Consider the following 18,295-nt stretch of genomic DNA (forward strand, 5'->3'; position numbering starts at 1 on the left):
CTCTTAAAGCTCAGTTTTCGGTCTCCACCAGCTGTTTACTGTGTACCAGCTAAGAACTCCATTATATTAAAAGCTAATCTCTAATCATTTGATGGTGTGTACAGTGGATTTTTACAAGCATCAAATTAAAGCAAAGTTAGAAATAGAATAAAAATAAATGAACAGACAGGCAAACATGCCCATGGATTTATTTCTTAGTTATAAATTAGATCAGTGTAAAGGTTGCATTTCTTTTTTTTTAAATTCCCCATGTGGCCAGCTGTCACCAGTTGGGTTAACCCAGTTTATCTGAGTGGGCTGAGGCACACTGACCAGCACAGCCATTTTGATTCGCAGCCATCTGTGAGGCCCATTGTGAGAGGAGACAGAGGAGAACTGCAGCCTCTCGCCACAGCACTTTCCATGCAAACTCCCTGACCCCAGCGTCCTCGCTGCTGCTCGCCAGAGGAGCGCCAGTGTGTTGGACCCATTGCTTCCTGGATGGCCCTCACCACATTACAATCTCTTAATCACTGCTGTGCCTTTGAGAGAGAAAAGAGGGAGGGGGAGGGAGTCTCTGCAACTGGATTGGCTGCTCTTGGTGGAGCTGTTGCTAAGGGGAGGGCTTTACTCAGCGATGGATGGATTGATGGGCTTCTGGTTGGAGCAACTTAACATTTAGATCAACTAAATGTGATGAAGCAAATCTTCCAAAACTACTTGAGGTTCAGACCATGTTCTCTGTCACCATTTGCTGTTTTATTATTTATCAAATTTGTCTCACCCAAATAAAGTCTTATCAACCGTGATGGCTCAGTTTGCTTTACTGCCACTTGTCCTCTTGCAGCTACCATTTGTACAGTGTGAGATTTGAACTTTGTTTCAGGATTATTCAGTTCTGATGGGAAACTTTAGGGTTTAACATTCTGAAACCGATTGTTGGCATTTTGATTTCAGCCAAGTCAACTTTAAGGATTTAATTGCCTAGTTTAAGATTTAAGCAACTTGGCCTGAATATGCATTGAGGTAAGAGTCCAATTACACTTTTAAAAAAATATAAACTTGTGCCCATGTACTTTAGATGATATACTGAAGTGCTTAAAACAGACTCCAGGCAAGTTGCATCAGATACAAGATTAAATGGTGTTGAGATCCCAGCACTGCTTACTCATTTAGTGCCAAAATTGCCACGCCCAGCTAAAACCCTTCTAGAATTATCTTGCAACATCCGCATACTCATGTTAAAATATTAACATTGCACAGGCCGGACCAACATCTATACGTTTTAAGGGTTTCCCCTCAGAAGTTTAGCTAAAGTATCATCTTTCGCCAGGAATGTCACATCAGAGACTAGTTTACATCTGAGCAGAGATTGAGGTAAACATCTATTTATAGGCAGGCTACTTGAGAGAGTCTGAACATCCTTCCTGTTACTAATGACAGACAAGACAAACATTATTAGCTTCATGTTTATTTCCATTTTATTGCATCAATATAAAATTGGATTTTCAAATTAAGTTTCCATAGACAAACATTTAAGCTATATAATGAACAACTTACAGTGACAATGTGGGAAGGAATTGAACATGGTATGGTACAAAAAGTCAAGGCACACCTTGTTGTAGCATTGAGTGGAACGCTTTAAAACCTCTGCAGGCAGGAACCCTTCAGCTCAGCTTTAATAAAATGACCATTTTTACAAGGAGGGACAGAATAGCCAGCATTCAATATCTCCTATGGGCAGAAACTTTATTCACTTCAACTTGAAATTCATGTAAATGCAGATCACGTGAGGGAAAACGTTCTGCCTAAAATCAGAGCTGTGCTTCATCAGGACTTGATTCAGTAAACCTCCACCAAGCACGAACATGCCAGCCTCTCCAGAAGAGGCAGGCTGACGACATGCGCAGGGATCACTGGTTTATTTATTTATTTTATTCATTTGATGGGAGGGGGCGGAGGAGCAGGATTGAAGTTTGAGTGTTATTCAGTAGCAGGAGAAGCCAGGAGTGGTTGCCCTGGTCAGTTTACTGTCCATCTGAGAGTTTTGGAAGAGATCTGACCCATCACAAAACACCTCACTATTTCAAGTCAGTTTGAGGAGAAAAGGGCGAGGAAAACAGATGCAGTTACTTCTATCTCATGAAGTTTCCTCCTCCAATTTCCCTCTTGTACCTGTTGGTGAGGTGGTCTGCCTGCATGGTCAGCTTGGACAGCACGCCAAACAGTCCTCTGAGGTGATAATGAAACTGATGCTGCAGGTCAGCGTTGTCATCCACGTGTATGTCTCCCTTCACCGCCTGCTGCTCTTCCTGCTTCACCGCCATCTCTAGGAAGCTGGCACCGCTGCTCACCTCCCTCTTCAGCAGGCCCCACTCCATGTCGTTCTTTATGGACTTGAGCAGCAGGTAATGCTCGTACATGTCCCTCTGCTTGTTGCTGCACGGCGGTTCGTTGTTGTTGTTAGCCTGCTGCTCGTCCAGCGGCATGTCTCGCAGCAGGCTCGGCACCATGATGGTCTCGTCCATGTTGTTGGTGGCCGCTATGAAGCGGTGCATGACGTTAATGAGGGAGTGCTTGTTGCCGACGGAGTCGCTGCTGATCTGCATCATTTTGAAGGCTGTAAGGTTACAGTGTAGCGCAGACGGGTGGATCTTTAAAGGCAGAGCTGTTTGGCTGGTGATCTGCAAGATGAAGGGAGGGATGATTAGGATGCAGGAAAGGTGCAGGGAGATTGAGCAGACTCTGCAGAAATGCAGCACAGCAAGGGCAAATCCCTCTGAGACAGCTTTACATAATCAGCACGGACAATAAAACACCTGCAGCACGCCGGACTAAAGCCTGGCTGCAGGGGACCGACACCGCGAGCTGACATCTCTAATAGAAAACAGATGAATAAGACTTCCGTATGCTTCCAATCTATACCATCATGCCCGAAGCGCATCACTATGACCTCGATTTCCTGCTGCTGAAATTCAAACATCCCTTCAGTTAGAGAGGCACTGAGTACAAGACTGACCTGGAAACCTGAGGGAAAGCTTGCCTGGTGTCCTGGTTGGTTAACTCAAGTTTTCTCAGGCAGCGTACAGCACCCGCTGGGAAGAAAAATAAAAATTTCTTCAGCTGACTGACAGATAAGCGCTGTTTTTATACCCAGCAGCCGGGTTGGGCGGTAGGAAGGACTGAAAGTCCGGCCTCTTTGGGTTTTACTGCAGAGCCAGTTGGGCTGCATGACAACTGCAGGCGGGGCTTCTGCAGCGTCTGATCCAAAATTGACCAATGAAATGAGATCTGGCAGCAGCCACTCAAACTTGTTTGTTCTGGGCTCGCCTGCGATTAGCTGCACCCTGTTTACTGCTCATCTTTTCCGGGCCGTTTGTCCCCTGAAGGCAACACTGGTGTAAGTCTCCGTGCAGCTCTTTGCACGTCGGGTTTGTCAAGAGTTGAACTCATAGATGGTTTAAGATTCAACTAAGCATAGTGTGATCCCCCCCATCCCCCCACACACGCTCACTCTCCGTCCTTTATTGGTTTGTATATATCTTGCACAACACTGCCGCCTGGCGGTTAAGTTGTGTCGGTTCAACTGAAGCGTCCTCGCTGATGCAATACACTCATCCAAACGACACATGACCCCAGGAGCAGCACGTGTCACCAGGTGGAGCATCCACTGTGTCACGGGTGTCCCTAAAAGTCTGGCATAAATTTCAGGCTTTTAGCTGTATTTTCACGAGTTTTACAGCTTTCCCCACTGATAAAGATCTCCCTCGATGCCAATCTTAGTGCAGCAGTTAATTTAATTAATAAATAAACAATAAAATCACAGAAAAGTAGACATTTCTGTTTTGTTTAGGTCCACAGTAAAAGAAGAAAAAAAGATCCAAACAAAAAAGGACATTTTCTGTAAAATAACAATTTTCTGTTTTATAATTACAGGATAATTTACTGTGAATTTACACACTTATTTCTTCCAATTTAAGCCCAAAGAGTCATGCTGGCGGGCTTTTTTTATTTACTACAGCAGCATTTCTTTATCTTGTAGAAAAACTGTTGAAATTGCACAAATTTTTCTTATATTAAGATATCTAAGGGATTAAATGTGAAGTTGAAACTTCTTTACACTGACAAAGGGCAGAGTTTCATTCATTTGCCACACTAAGGATCAAAGTGGAGCTGCATTTGGTGCGTCATGTAAAATGAGTTTGACATCCCTGCATTATTGGATTAGTTTCACCTGCAATTTTCCTGAGTAAAACCAGCAGTCAGTGCTTTGAAAAGCATGGCACAAGTTGCCTGTGTCTAAGCTGTGAGCAATAGCCAAAGCTTATACATATTTATAGAAGGCTGCTTGTATTCATCAGCATGAATTCAATTATTTATTTACAGTCTAATGTGTTGGTGTACAGAGGCAAAGCTACAGAAATGGTCTGTGTCCTTGCGTCAAACATCATGCAAATCAAATTTGACCCCACCAGAAACTGGTTACCTCAGGGCAATAAAGCGCTATAAGGGCACTAAAATGTCACAGTTTTCTACATATGCTCATTTTTATTTTAATGAACATCAACTAAATTTTCTTAGAAGCATTTAATGTGTGATTGTATGGTTCCGTGTGTCCGAGTGTGCCTATCATTGATAACTATTCTCTGGAACTTCATGAAACACTTACTGTCTTCAAATTCACTCTCCTTGTTGAAGGAATGGGGCCCAAATACCCAAACACATTCTTTTCTCCCATAAAATATTTATGTGCTCATATCCTGTAAGTTAACATGAGTTCATGCAAGTATTAAATGATGCAATTAAGCAAGTTGTAGCAAGCGAGCACCAGAAAACATAAAACAAGCAGTGTCAAGTATCAGAGTTCAGAAACACAGTTTAAATGTACTAAGTTACATTCCACTACTGCTCATCTAACTCAGTGACGCTGTAGGATTAACAGCACTACGCACCAAGTCTAAGGAAACTTTATTTAACAAACTGCAAATGAGCAACATCTCTCAGGCCTTTGTAGAAGTTTAGAGTTCAATCAGCATAGACTGTGTTGATATTTATTTTGTCAACAACGGCATATTACCAAAGCACAGAGGTATAACTGGTGGTTATACCTCCTGCACATGCACATCATGTCAGCTACACCCAGTGACTGTTTCGTTTGCTGTGCAAACAGTTAAACCTGAAATTAAAGAGACGTAGGTTGTGCTTTTATTCTTTGGCCACAATAATAATTTTTCCCCCCCAAGGCTTTTTAGAACGAAAAAAGGTTTATTTGAATGAAATATCAAACCATTGTGCAAAGACCTACCACCTTCATACACATCAGGAGAAACGACTAGCCAGAGAAAATACAACAGCTGCAGTGAAGCACGAGATTCAACAACGAGGTGATCGAGCTGACAGCGTGTAGCCTTGTTACAGCCGTTTACATCTTTTACTATGCTGAGTGGTAGAAGTGAAGAACAATGTGGTGTTCACCCTTTAACTTCACCCCTGCAAATTATAGAAGTTAGGTAATGAAGGGGAGTCTGGTTTTCCTGGTTTTCAGCCACAGCCATGGATGAAAGTTCAAGGCCGCACTGTGTTTTTAGTGTGTAGTTTAATAGTGTAACTGTGTGACAGGTCTTTACGTTACAGATGCAATTCGAGTGCATTATGGGAAAAAAAAAAAAAAAAGGGAATCTTGACAAAGTGGATGGTAAATTCTTATTTGATCATTCAGGCATTTTTAGTATTTTGTATTTTTATGTGCAGTTACTTTAATCGCACATCAAACATGCTATTTAAATCCATAAAGTTGTCTTCCACTGAAAAACAGAGATGCTTTCATATCTTGAAGTTTATTAGCATTCTTCTAAAGGCCCCAAATATCCAGGGCATGTTTGTCTGCCAAAAATCACCTGCTGCCAGAATATTTGTGTTTCTTTCTTTTTTTGTGAGCAAACAGCTGTACAGACAGTTGCTAAGAACGCACACTGTCAGAGACACTGGATTTCATCTTTTATTTTCAAGTATTTCACATGCATCCACACAAGAATAACACTAACACTGAAAACTGTGGTAAGAAGTCAGGTGTAGTTGGCACACATAATTGGTAGGGCTGGCTTTCCCACACAGCTCCTATAAATCATTTGTACTTGATTTCAGGAAGGTGACCTGTCCATTTCTAGGGCTTATAAAGGCTTCACACATAAAGATACAGACGTTTAACATTAACAGCTTATTATTGTCTACATTTCATCTGCTCAGCTACAGACTACTAGCGAAAAAATTATAACACAAGGCAACTGCGAAACAAGAAATGAAAATGTTGCTGTCAAATTAACTCAAATAAAAAAGTGACACTAATACACAACATAAACACTAAATGTAATTTCCCTAATTTACTCCCAGAATAACAAATGACCTGTGAAATGTTTTATCTTTGGTCACACCAAGTTCCGAGTATTCTCCCTTTTTGATGCTCCGCAGACATGATTCCCTTGTGCATTGGTGAGATTGAATAAAAGAAAAAGCGGTGAGTGTCTTCCATCTCTAAAATTACATGATAAGAAACACAAAGACAAAATATTAAAATCCCAACTCAGTTCGTACCAGGACCGGCTCATCAGTGACCTGCAAATAGAAGCAGAAAGACCGTTACAAATCCTCCTCAGAACAATCTGTATGACTTGCTGTTATGATAACTCCCTCATAAAAGACATACCTGTGGCAGGTGACTGTTAGACCATCTCATACTGGTTGTTGGTGATGTATCGAGACAAGCAGCAGGCCAGGAACATCCCAATGAGCTGAAACCACAGTACACAAATTTCAATCTGTGGCCCAAACTGACATCTGAAAAAATTTTTTCTATGGCTTCCTGAAACCTTAAATTACTTAAAAAACAAAACATAACAAAAAAAACAAAAACAAAACAAGCAACAATTACTTCCTTTGTGTTTTCACAGATTTACTTACATCTTGTATTCATTAGCAAGACGCATGACATCTGCATTAAATTATTCTGTTCTTTTGTCCCATTTTTAGTTTTTTTTTTTAAGTCAACGTTTAAATGATTCTCTTTCTTATACTTTGTTAATTCCTGGGTTTTGATATTTTTGTGTGGATGGATGCTGGATAACGTGGCAGCTGTACTGATCTGCTGAGGAGAAGAGAGCTGAATGTAAAAGCAAAGCTGTTCAGTTACCCGTCGATCTGCGTTCCTGCTCTCACTAATGTCCACGAGCTGTGGGCATCGTGGATATAAGAGACAGGAATTAGAAATGCCTCCTGGGACGCCTCCTATGTGAGGTGTTTCAAGCACTTTCAATTGGGAGGAGGCCAGGGGGCAGACCCAGGACATGTTTGACAGATACTGTCTCTCAGCTGGTTTGAGAACACGTCTGTGAGGAGCTGGAGAAGATGTCTGGGTGTCTATGCTTAGACTCCTGCCCCGACAACCAAGGTCAGTGACAAAAAAAAATTACTAGATGAATAATCAGACAATGTTACGGTAATTTAAACATGTTTTCTAACTATTCTTTCCTTATGGCTCATGTTTGAAATAAATTTAAAACATGGGTGATTATAGTGACCCATTTGATTTAGGGGCTGTTTAAACTGGGTATTTAAATGACTTTCATCATTACTGTAGCAATGTTGTTTGTTTACTCAGGTTTTGTGTTGGTTTCTGGAGACTTGGAAAGATTTTACATTTGTCTTAACTGGAAAGCACTTGGGTCAAGTCTACTTAAATAAAAGTGACTTGACTTCTCGTATGACTGGAAAACTGTGGCTATACCGCAGAACCACAAGTTGCACAGTTTTCCACTTATAACCTTCACTTACTCTAAGTCAGAGCTTTGCATGGAGCAGCCACACTAATGCTCAGACAGGCTACAAGTAACTGTAAACATTAACTACACTGTGAGTCACTCTGAAAGAACTAGGAAGATCCTTCTCCACACCTGTGTTACAATGGTGGAAAAGAAGTATACAAAAACTTCAGCATGACAAAGAACCAGTCGATAATATAGCATCTGTGAAAGATGATTATTAAGTGGAGGTATGAAAAGAATTTGGGGTAATTCCCAAATTTTATGGCTTTATAAATGCTTTAAATATCGATTCACGGGAGACTATGGTGACTGGCTTGATTTCGGGGCTTGTCTCAAGTGGCCACCTTTGGAGCGGCATGTTGCTGCTTTGTGCAAAAATGACCTACAGTGGGGCAAAAAAGTATTTAGTCAGCCACCGATTGTGCAAGTTCCCCCACTTAAAATGATGACAGAGGTCAGTAATTTGCACCAGAGGTACACTTCAACTGTGAGAGACAGAATGTGAAAAAAAATCCATGAATCCACATGGTAGGATTTGTAAAGAATTCATTCGTAAATCTGGGTGGAAAATAAGTATTTGGTCACCTCAAACAAGGAAAATCTCTGGCTCTCACAGACCTGTAACGTCTTCTGTAAGAAGCTTTTCTGTCCCCCACTCGTTACCTGTATGAATGGCACCTGTTTGAACTCATCATCTGTATAAAAGACACCTGTCCACAGCCTCAAACAGTCAGACTCCAAACTCCGCCATGGCCAAGACCAAAGAGCTTTCGAAGGACACCAGGAAAAGTATTGTAGACCTGCACCAGACTGGGAAGAGTGAATCTACAATAGGCAAGCAGCTTGGTGTGAAAAAATCAACTGTGGGAGCAATCATCAGAAAATGGAAGACATACAAGACCACTGATAATCTCCCTCCATCTGGGGCTCCACGCAAGATCTCATCCCGTGGGGTCAAAATGATCATGAGAACGGTGAGCAAAGATCCCAGAACCACACGGGGGGACCTGGTGAATGACCTGCAGAGAGCTGGGACCAAAGTAACAAAGGTCACCATCAGTAACACACTACAACGGCAGGGAATCAAATCCCGCAGTGCCAGACGTGTTCCGCTGCTGAAGCCAGTGCATGTCCAGGCCCGTCTGAAGTTTGCCAGAGAGCACATGGATGATACAGCAGAGGATTGGGAGAATGTCATGTGGTCAGATGAAACCAAAGTAGAACTTTTTGGTATAAACTCAACTCGTCGTGTTTGGAGGAAGAAGAATACTGAGTTGCATCCCAAGAACACCATACCTACTGTGAAGCATGGGGGTGGAAACATCATGCTATGGGGCTGTTTTTCTGCCAAGGGGACAGGACGACTGATCCGTGTTAAGGACAGAATGAATGGGGCCATGTATCTGGCCAAGATGGCGCCGCGGATGGTTGCCCTGGTGCTTCAGTGCGTTACTTTTGTTTTGTTTTTGTGCATTTCTTCTGTGTCTGGGGACTCCTCTGGATACTCCTCTGGATACTCGTACACCAGAGAAGAGCTCCTTAACTACAGGACTACAACGCCTGTGGAAGTGCTATTTATGACACTATGTTTGCACTGAAGCACCGCAGCAATTTCCTAATGTTGTAAACCTGCTCAACATTTGGCAATAAACCCCATTCTGATTCTGATTCTGATCGTGAGATTTTGAGCCAAAACCTCCTTCCATCAGTGAGAAGTTTGAAGATGAAACGAGGCTGGGTCTTCCAACATGACAATGATCCAAAACACACCGCCCGGGCAACAAAGGAGTGGCTCCGTAAGAAGCATTTGAAAGTCCTGGAGTGGCCTAGCCAGTCTCCAGACCTCAACCCCATAGAAAATCTGTGGCGGGAGTTGAAAGTCCGTGTTGCTCGGCGACAGCCCCAAAACATCACTGCTCTCGAGAAGATCTGCATGGAGGAATGGGCCAAAATACCAGCTACTGTGTGTGCAAACCTGGTAAAGACCTATAGTAAACGTTTGACCTCTGTTATTGCCAACAAAGGTTATGTTACAAAGTATTGAGTTGTATTTTTGTTATTGACCAAATACTTATTTTCCACCCTGATTTACGAATAAATTCTTTACAAATCCTACCATGTGGATTCATGGATTTTTTTTTCACATTCTGTCTCTCACAGTTGAAGTGTACCTCTGGTGCAAATTACTGACCTCTGTCATCATTTTAAGTGGGGGAACTTGCACAATCGGTGGCTGACTAAATACTTTTTTGCCCCACTGTACAAGTGATTTTAGCAATGCACACTGGGCAACGTGGCTCAATAAACTTGAGTCTGATATCAGAATGTAGACTGTATGAGGGGAATAACTGCTGAATCAGAGCCAAGATGCACAGCCGCTGTGGCTCTGCTCTAGGTCTCCATGCTACGTCCCCCTTGGTGCAGTCTTGAGAACAGCTGGAGAACACATCACACAAACAAGCTTATGTTGCCACATTTCAACTAGATTTTCTCTCACTGTTGGAAATCATTTCCTGCTGTGTTCCTGTTTGTTGGTTAGTAGAGGTGGGTCACAGCAAAATAAAAAAAAATAAAATAAAAAAAATTCAAGACAAACCCTCCAGCTGATCTGCCCGTCCTTTTATTTTCATCCTAACGTGGTGAAAACTGAGCTTTTTCATTAATAGAACAGAGAGTAGAAACATCCTGTCTCAAAGTGACGATGAAAAACCTTTTCTTATACTTATTACTTTGAGGCAGACTGCTGCGATTCCTTAGGCTTAAAACATTCCTTTTTGTTAAAGCAGGATCAGGTGAGCCTGAAACATTCCCATAGTCACATTAATACAGTGAGGATTTTTCTCCACTCCTCTTTTCAATCCTGACGTGTTTACATGCCAATACTGCACGTCACAAACTTTTGTCTACTCTCCCACAGTTTGTGTTCTGTCCTCGCCTCTCTGTGGTTGCCTCTCCCCGAGGGTGGTTTTGCTGGGCGTTCTTTCTTCCCACAGTCACCAAGTCCTTGCTCATAGGATAATTTGGTTGTTGGGCTCTCTCTCTAACATTTTAGGGTCTTCACCTTATAATATAAAGTGGCTTGGGGTGACCGCTGTGAATTGGCACTACATAAATCACATTTAACTGAATTAACATAGGTTGGTTATTACTTCAAGAAAAACAATACTAATTGGTTCCTACATCCGGCTTCAATTGTTCAGCTTTTCTTTGGTTTGTAGCCACAAACGGTTTCCATATAACAGAATATTAGACATACCTGAAAGAAGGCAATTCCAAAAGAAATCCCAGCAATTATTCCCAGGTTGTTCTCCATTGTGGTGCTTACCAGCACAAAGCAGCCCTTCACAACAGGAAAAAAAAAAACCCCTCAGAATTAAACAAAGTTATATTGAACCAAAACCTTTTACAAATACAGCTGACCATCTTTGAGATGAACTGCTTGTTCCAAACTCACCGTTGTGTACACCACATTCTCAGCCTTGGCAAGATCCTTCAGTGTTTCTGGTGAGCAGTTATCGCTGTCTTTACAGCAGCTGACCGGGATGCCTTTCTCTTGAAAGTACTTTGTATTGTTCCAGTCTGTGTAATTATACACCCCGCAGCAGTGCAACTAAAAGCAAAGAGTCACAACAAAAAAAAGAAAAGAAAACAAAGCTATGTTGTGGATTCTCCCTTTGAGAAGACAGTGATGAAAGCAACATGGTTCAAGGAGAGTGCTCCTGTGCGTTCAGTGTTGAGTTGACCTTTAAAATGTTCATATAAACAAGAGCCCTCTGGTGTGTACAGAGAAACATAAAGTCAGATAAATGCAACGCCACTAGGGTGATGGAAAATCTCCCACTTACATTCCTCTGGATGGTGTCCACTGGATTCTTGCTCTCCGTGCCGTTGTACTTTATCACTGCGTTTTTATAGCCGTTGTCCAGTGTGGCTTTGATCTGATGAGTTCAAAATAAAGGCGTCACATACATAACAGAGGGGTTGACTTTGAGTTGTGCTAGCTGAAACCTGACAGAGATAACGGGTATCACAATAGTGGTATTCATCTTTTCGCTGCAGACGCTGCACACGCTCATGTGATTGCACGACTTCACCGTTTGTGATGTTGAACTTGTTTTAACCTGTTTCAAGAAACTTTCACCCATGAAAATAAATGACAAACATTCCCTCAGTGTCATGTTACAGTTTCATTTTGATTCAAGCGTACCAACTGTAAGTTTAACCCACCTCATGTCAAAAAATATTTCCATTTCCTCACCTCATGCCTGAAGATGAAGCCTGAAACTCCAGCCACGAGCTCAGCCAGGAAGACCAAGGTCAAAAACATGGCATACTGAGAAACACAAAAGACAAAAAACAGTCATGCAAGGTTATTTCTGAGACTGGGAATGTTTCCTACTGCTCTTTCACCGACCAGTTTGAGCATCCACGGGCTGCCACGGCATGTGGCGAAGCAGCCGAACAGTCCGAAGATAACGATGATGGCTCCGGTCCCGATGAGGACATATGGCGCGTTGGTGCTCTCCTCAGCAGCCAGGGAGAAATAGGTCTCCAAGCTTACCTTCCCCCACACGCCAACGGCCAGCAGGATCACGCCTGTGACCTGGAGACAACAGAAGAGCGAGTCAGCTCAAGAATCAAAGATCAACAGAGAAACGAAAGGAAGGCTTTTAGGACCTGTGACTGATACGGGTCAAGCCCAACCAGTTACTTAAGAGTGTGGTTAGCATTCAGGAACACAATCATTTCATTTCAATTTATTATGTAGCTCTAGGGAAAATCATAAACAATGAGCAGCTTAATTAAAGAAAGAGAAAGCTAATTAATTTATCTGTGGATCACCAGGGGGGGAAATATCTACTGACTTCAGCTTCCAAAATATAAAGATCTCTTTTTTGTCACATATGATAATAAAACCATTTTTTGGTAATTATAGACACTTAAAAACATTTTAAATCTATTATTCTGCATGTGTATGTACTCTGACAGACTGGTGATCTACCTTGAATCTCACTTTTACTTGAGAACCGTGTCGGTCTGCATCCAGAGAAAACACAATTTCCCTTAGCGACTTCCTTTATTAAATCTGCACTGATCTCAGGGGAGCAAATGTAGATGAGGCAGGGGGTAGATTGTATCTGAGGCAAACAGGATACAGCCTTTCCGTTCACAATACACGCTTAATATGCTGTGGATTATTCATCTACCCGCCTCGCGTGTTTTAGTAAGAACACGCCTGGGATTCGAGCCTCAGTCTGTGATTTAATCTCAATCTCAGCAGCTTTTCCTTTAACGCTCCCCCACACAAGTCATTAGCCTGAGGGGAGGCATCGGCTCAGCCAGGCAGCAGCAATAAATTGTCAGATAAAAGCACAGCCCTGAACTCTGTGTTAGCAGAAGCAGGAGCCTCACAGGGCTGTTTGCTCAGAGCAAAGACTAACACTGAGAACAACTGTAAGCATCTGTTTTCCTCCACAGACAAGCTTGTGTTTGTTTGTTTCGTTTTGTGAAGAAACGTGATTTAAGCGTAAATGGGTCCGGCAACAAGAAATTACTGTTGCGTTTATTTTTGGTTATTAAACTGTGAAAATAATAAAACATGTTATTTCCCAACTGCAGAAATTTAAACCACAAGCTCTAATTTTAAGATATATTCAGTTTTTTTTACTCCTGTAAATAACAAAGGGAAGCAGGGTTTCACTGATATATTACCTGAAGATGATAACAGGTGATAATTGCTCTGCTTTTTAAAAATGTGCAAATTAGATCAGGGTTTTTCCTACTTCAAAATAAGCCTGTGTATAGTTAAAGCAACAACATTAAGTAGTTGCATTTACTTGTTCCTGATAAACACGTTTTAACCTGAGTCAGGAAATCAAAGTAAAACCACTTTTGATCAACGTCATCACCCCCCCTGCTGATAAACAGTGCATTTTGCTGTAACTTCTGGCAATCTGATTAGTAAAAAAATATTTTATGCATAAGTTTATGAAACCCCTATTTAAATGTTTTTAATTATGATCAGATTACATTGTCATTTGGAGTTGCCAACATGTTTCTAATGCAGGAAAGACACTGAAGATCAATTTGATCTGTTTTGGCTGATTAACTCTTCAGACAGTGTGTTAACTGAAAGTTGGGTCATTATATTAAAATGAGGCATTGTAAACAGAATAGTTGATCCTCTGTAGGCCACTATATCAGACTTTTGTGCCCTTTTATTTATTTATTTTTTTAAATTGGCCCACAAAAGTCAGTTAATTTATATACCACTAGTTAAAAACAAACAAACAAAAAACAAAAACAAGTAAGCTTTGAGCCCCTGTAGGCTCATCCCTGCTGTTATTGTTGCTGGAGACACGCTGACTGCTGTGAGCCTACAGCAAAGTTTAACCAAATATCTGAGAGTCTAAGCTTGCAGTTTGCACACGCACATCTTTAATTAAACACTTACTAATTCAGCTTCGCTGTCACGGTGTAAAACAAACCGGCTTGGATTGGAGAAGCTAAAAACATCACCATCTTTAAAAGTTTGCTTCAAAGGGGAAGTGGCTGGTGGAAACACAGTCACTGGTACAAAAAGAGGAAGTGGCAACAAGTTGCCCAATGCACTTTTTCACTAGCCCCACCAAAAAAAAAAAAAAAGAAAAAAAAAGGGGGGCCCAAAATAAACTAGCCAAAAATAAATTCATTAATAAAAATGAAAAACGGCATTTTTCTTCTAAACATTTGTACTTCCCTAAGGAAAACCATCCAACCACAGCTGCAAATTAGCACTAGATCAAATGAAATAATCTATGTACAAAATTAAATGATTAACTGTGGAGCTTTAAACAGTTTTGTTTAGAGTAAACAAGAAATCTGAAGAGTTATTCTGCACTCCAATCTGGGTTTTATTCCATAAATCATCTCATGTAGTATTCTTGTTGCACGTGTATATAAAAACCCAGCTTCAATGAAATGTCATCTTATCATGATATGAAACTGAGCTGCAATCATCAAATTATCTCTGACATTTTCAGACAAAACCATTAATCATCTACTCATAAAAAAAATAACAGTTTAGCAAACTGTGTGGAAGAAAAATTACTAGTTGAAGCCGTACATCAAATCCTCTAATCTGAGAAGTATGCAGAGGTTTTGAACAACAGCTGTGCATTAAAAAGAAAAGGGGAACAAAAAACTGAGAACTAGATGAGATGAAATGCTAGGATGAGATGATCACTATATGGCAGCACAGGTTAACAGCAACACAAACTGAGAGTTTTTATTCCCCAGAGTTACTGCAAGACTCTTTTATCAGACATTAATAGCAGTGTACTGATTTATCTGCCAAGGGGTGTAACAAAGGTAACTGATCACAGAGTGATGACGGTCAATCTGCTGTGTAACACCAATTTTACACTGGCTAAAGGCCAAAGGACACTGTGATGAGAGTGTGGCAACAAAAACAAAGTAAACCAACAACATACATCTAATGGCATCGACTACTGCCCAAAATGTTTGCTAGTTCTACTGATGGACTGGTAAATGAGCAAAATAACCACTATAGCCGATTATACAGGCGACCAGGTGCCTTGTCCCACACTTTGTCTGGCTCTAGTTTACACAAGTCACGATATGTTATCTCACAAGAAAAAATGGTCTCAAAGCAGATATATGAATGCATCCCGAATGTTTAGCAGTAATGTGGCACAAGGTCAACAATTTTAACAGTTTAACGGAGAAACGGGAGGAATGCAGTCAAATTAAAAGCCTTCCACAAGTCACCTGGGATCGGGTCACAATATTAATTTCCTCGTAGTTAATTAAACATTAAGTTTAATTAAGTTTCAGTCAGACATAAGATGTAATGTATTTACTTTATTAAATATCCGTTAAAAAAACAAAAACAAACAAACAAAATAAAAAGTGACACTGAGGTTTGAGAAGTGCATTAGTGACTTTATTAGTGTACTTTAACGGCTAACGGCAACTTCCAGGGGTAATAAAGGCGAACACTGGGTGGATTTTTTTCCACAAGTGGTTATTACCGTCGACATAAAACTATCTCTACTCTGACTCGTGGACATTTTTTTCAGAAAATTTAACTTGTGCAGTGATTTCAAGAAACCGTGTCGTGAGCCTCGTTGGCAAAGCCGCTGCTCGGAGCCCATTGTTGCTCCTTCGTTAGCCTGTAGCCCCCTACTCCCCTTCCCTTTTGCAAGTCCGGCGACTCACCCAGAAAATCAGGCTGTAGGATATGAGGAAAGTCTTCAGGCAGGTAATCACTGGCTTCGTCTGAAGCCGGCGAGACGGTGGCGACATGTTGGAGTTTAGTTTTTTAACTGAAAAAAAGAGGAAAAAACTTCACTTCCCAGCGTCCAGAAACGAAGAGAGAAGAAGGGAAAAAAGTTCTGGATCTGAGGAGAGAGGGGGAAGTGTCGTCACTTACCCAGACTCACTTTCCTGGAGGATAAACAGCTCAGCTGGACAGACTAGCGTCAAGTCCGCAACAGCGACAGCGGTAAAACACCACACGCGCAAACAGCTATCAAAATAAAAGCCCAGCTGCGACGTTTTTTTTTTTTTTTTTTTTTAAGGGAAACGGTGTCCAACATGCGGTCCGGGGGCAGAATTGGGCCGCCACAGGGTCCCACTCGGACTGTTTGATGTGAAGTCATTTACTGCTTCAGTTTTTCAATATAATTAATTTCTTCTTGTTTTCTGCTGATGTTAGCCTTCCTGCACAGGAGTGATACTGTATGGCAAGCATTTCTAGACCAATACCAGCTGATGGAACCATAAGGAGGTGCAAGCGGTGGGAAATGTTCACAGCTTTTAGTGTTACCAGCTGTTCCTGCGCATGGAGGAGAGGCTGGGTGCTTCCTTTACTTAGTGAGGGACTGGGAGTTAGTGAATGGCTGTTTACCTGTGAGTGATTCTGCCTGTGCAGCAGTAGTTTTCATTTTCCTTGCCAGGATAGACCATTTTTTAGGATTTGTTTCTGTGTTTAGACCCCACACATAGGGGTGGAGGAGTCCTGTCAACAGACCTGTCACCAAGTTATTCTAATGATTGTATGTTTAATCTCTTAATCATTTGTTATCTCATAAGGCCATTTGTTTTTTGTAAAACAGGCTGCAGCATGAGCCCAGAAGCTCATAAATTTAGCAATTCCTGGCTAATTACATCCCATCCCCATAAGGAATGGTTCTGACTTCCAAGAATTGCAGTTGTCCCAGTTTGCTGTGGTATTCATGATTGTGGCTTTTTGGCTGTGCAGGGTTTATAGTGTGATTTTGATAAACTGAGTTATCCACTTGCTGTGTAGCGTTTGGGTCTGAGGCAAATTTGCAAAGTGTCACGGTCCTGGGTCATTTTGACCCAGCATTTTCAGTTCTTATATTCCTTTGTATTATGGTTTGTATTCTGATCCTTTTGTCATGCTTTGTTTATTAGTATTATTCTATGTTTCAGTTATTCTTTGTGAGGGATTAGTTCTTAGGTTGTGTCTCTCGTTTAGTATAAGTTCAGTTCAGTGTCTGTTTCCTGTTTCCCGTTTTATTGTGAAAGGTTGTGTCTAGCTCCCCGTGTCTCGTTAGCCCAAACCCTCCCAGCTGTGTCTCCCTCCTGTTTTCCATTCCCCGATTACTCCCCTGTGTATATAAGCCCTGTGTTTTCCTGCGTTCCCTGTCGCCTCGTACCCTCAGCTAGCTGTGTGTTCTGCTTCTGTGTTTAATCACCTGCGCCAGTTTAGTATTTCTTTTCCAGTGTTTCCGTCCTGTGTTCAGACTTTTGTTGGTCTTTTGGTGAGTTTAGTTAATACGAGGTTTTTCCCAGCAATAAAGCTGCGCTTAAGTTTAACTTCCGTGTCTGAGTCCTGCATTTTGAGTCCACCACTCCTGCTTGCCTGCCTGCCACACAGCCAATCTTGACACAAAGTGTGGATCACTCATTGAAGGCTGGACCAGAGATTTAATAAGGACTTTTTTTTTAATAAACTTAATTCTAAATGTCTTTTTTTGTCTTTAAAGAATCTGTTGAGTGCTTTTCAGCCTCTAAGAACTTGACCAGACCAGGTGTTCAGATTTTACAGAGATGGTGCTGCTTTACATTTTTCACTGATAAATAAGAAATCCCAGTTTTACTATAATACTAGCATATAGATTTTTCTCCTGTTCTGACTGTTCCACAAGTTTACAGACAAGCATGTTTTTTGTTAATTTGTTTGTTTTTCAACTATTTTCCCCGACCCTTGCAGTGCTCAACCTTTTCAACAAAGCTCACATTTATCTTATTTCAAACACCACCGGAAGTTGATTATTTTGTCTTTGGTATATTATGAGTTAAGGTTTGAGATCAGCTACAATTTTACAGTTCAGTAGTCACAGCTTTCTTCTGAGGCCTATAAACTGGATTGGTTTTCTAGGTATGTTCACATGAGTATGACCTTGTTGTAGAAGGACAATGGCTCATTGTTTTTGTCCTGGAATAACTAAGGCATTATTGAAACAAAT

At 41.3% G+C, this 18,295-nt stretch overlaps 2 protein-coding genes across 2 annotated transcripts; both read right to left on the reverse strand.

Moving 5' to 3' along the window:
* Window positions 1–1,442: 1,442 nt before the first annotated feature.
* mid1ip1l (MID1 interacting protein 1, like) lies at window positions 1,443–3,124 on the reverse strand. The gene is made up of 2 exons (XM_085433182.1): window positions 2,999–3,124; window positions 1,443–2,663 (listed from the first exon to the last, which is right to left on the reverse strand). Exon 2 carries the CDS (start codon window positions 2,589–2,591, stop codon window positions 2,115–2,117), a length of 477 nt encoding a protein of 158 aa, XP_085289308.1. The 5' UTR covers window positions 2,592–2,663; window positions 2,999–3,124; the 3' UTR covers window positions 1,443–2,114.
* Window positions 3,125–5,964: 2,840 nt separating this feature from the next.
* Window positions 5,965–16,309, reverse strand: tspan6 (tetraspanin 6). Its single transcript, XM_085433246.1, has 9 exons — window positions 16,231–16,309; window positions 16,017–16,123; window positions 12,211–12,399; window positions 12,055–12,129; window positions 11,642–11,734; window positions 11,251–11,406; window positions 11,053–11,136; window positions 6,683–6,767; window positions 5,965–6,591 (listed from the first exon to the last, which is right to left on the reverse strand). Exons 2-8 carry the CDS (start codon window positions 16,101–16,103, stop codon window positions 6,699–6,701), a joined length of 753 nt encoding a protein of 250 aa, XP_085289372.1. The 5' UTR covers window positions 16,104–16,123; window positions 16,231–16,309; the 3' UTR covers window positions 5,965–6,591; window positions 6,683–6,698.
* Window positions 16,310–18,295: the final 1,986 nt, after the last annotated feature.

Source organism: Copadichromis virginalis, linkage group LG2 (genome assembly GCF_057382275.1).
Source record: "Copadichromis virginalis isolate Kocher_CV1m ecotype Utaka linkage group LG2, C_Virginalis_male_GT1.1, whole genome shotgun sequence".
In the NCBI taxonomy this organism is placed as follows: domain Eukaryota; kingdom Metazoa; phylum Chordata; class Actinopteri; order Cichliformes; family Cichlidae; genus Copadichromis; species Copadichromis virginalis.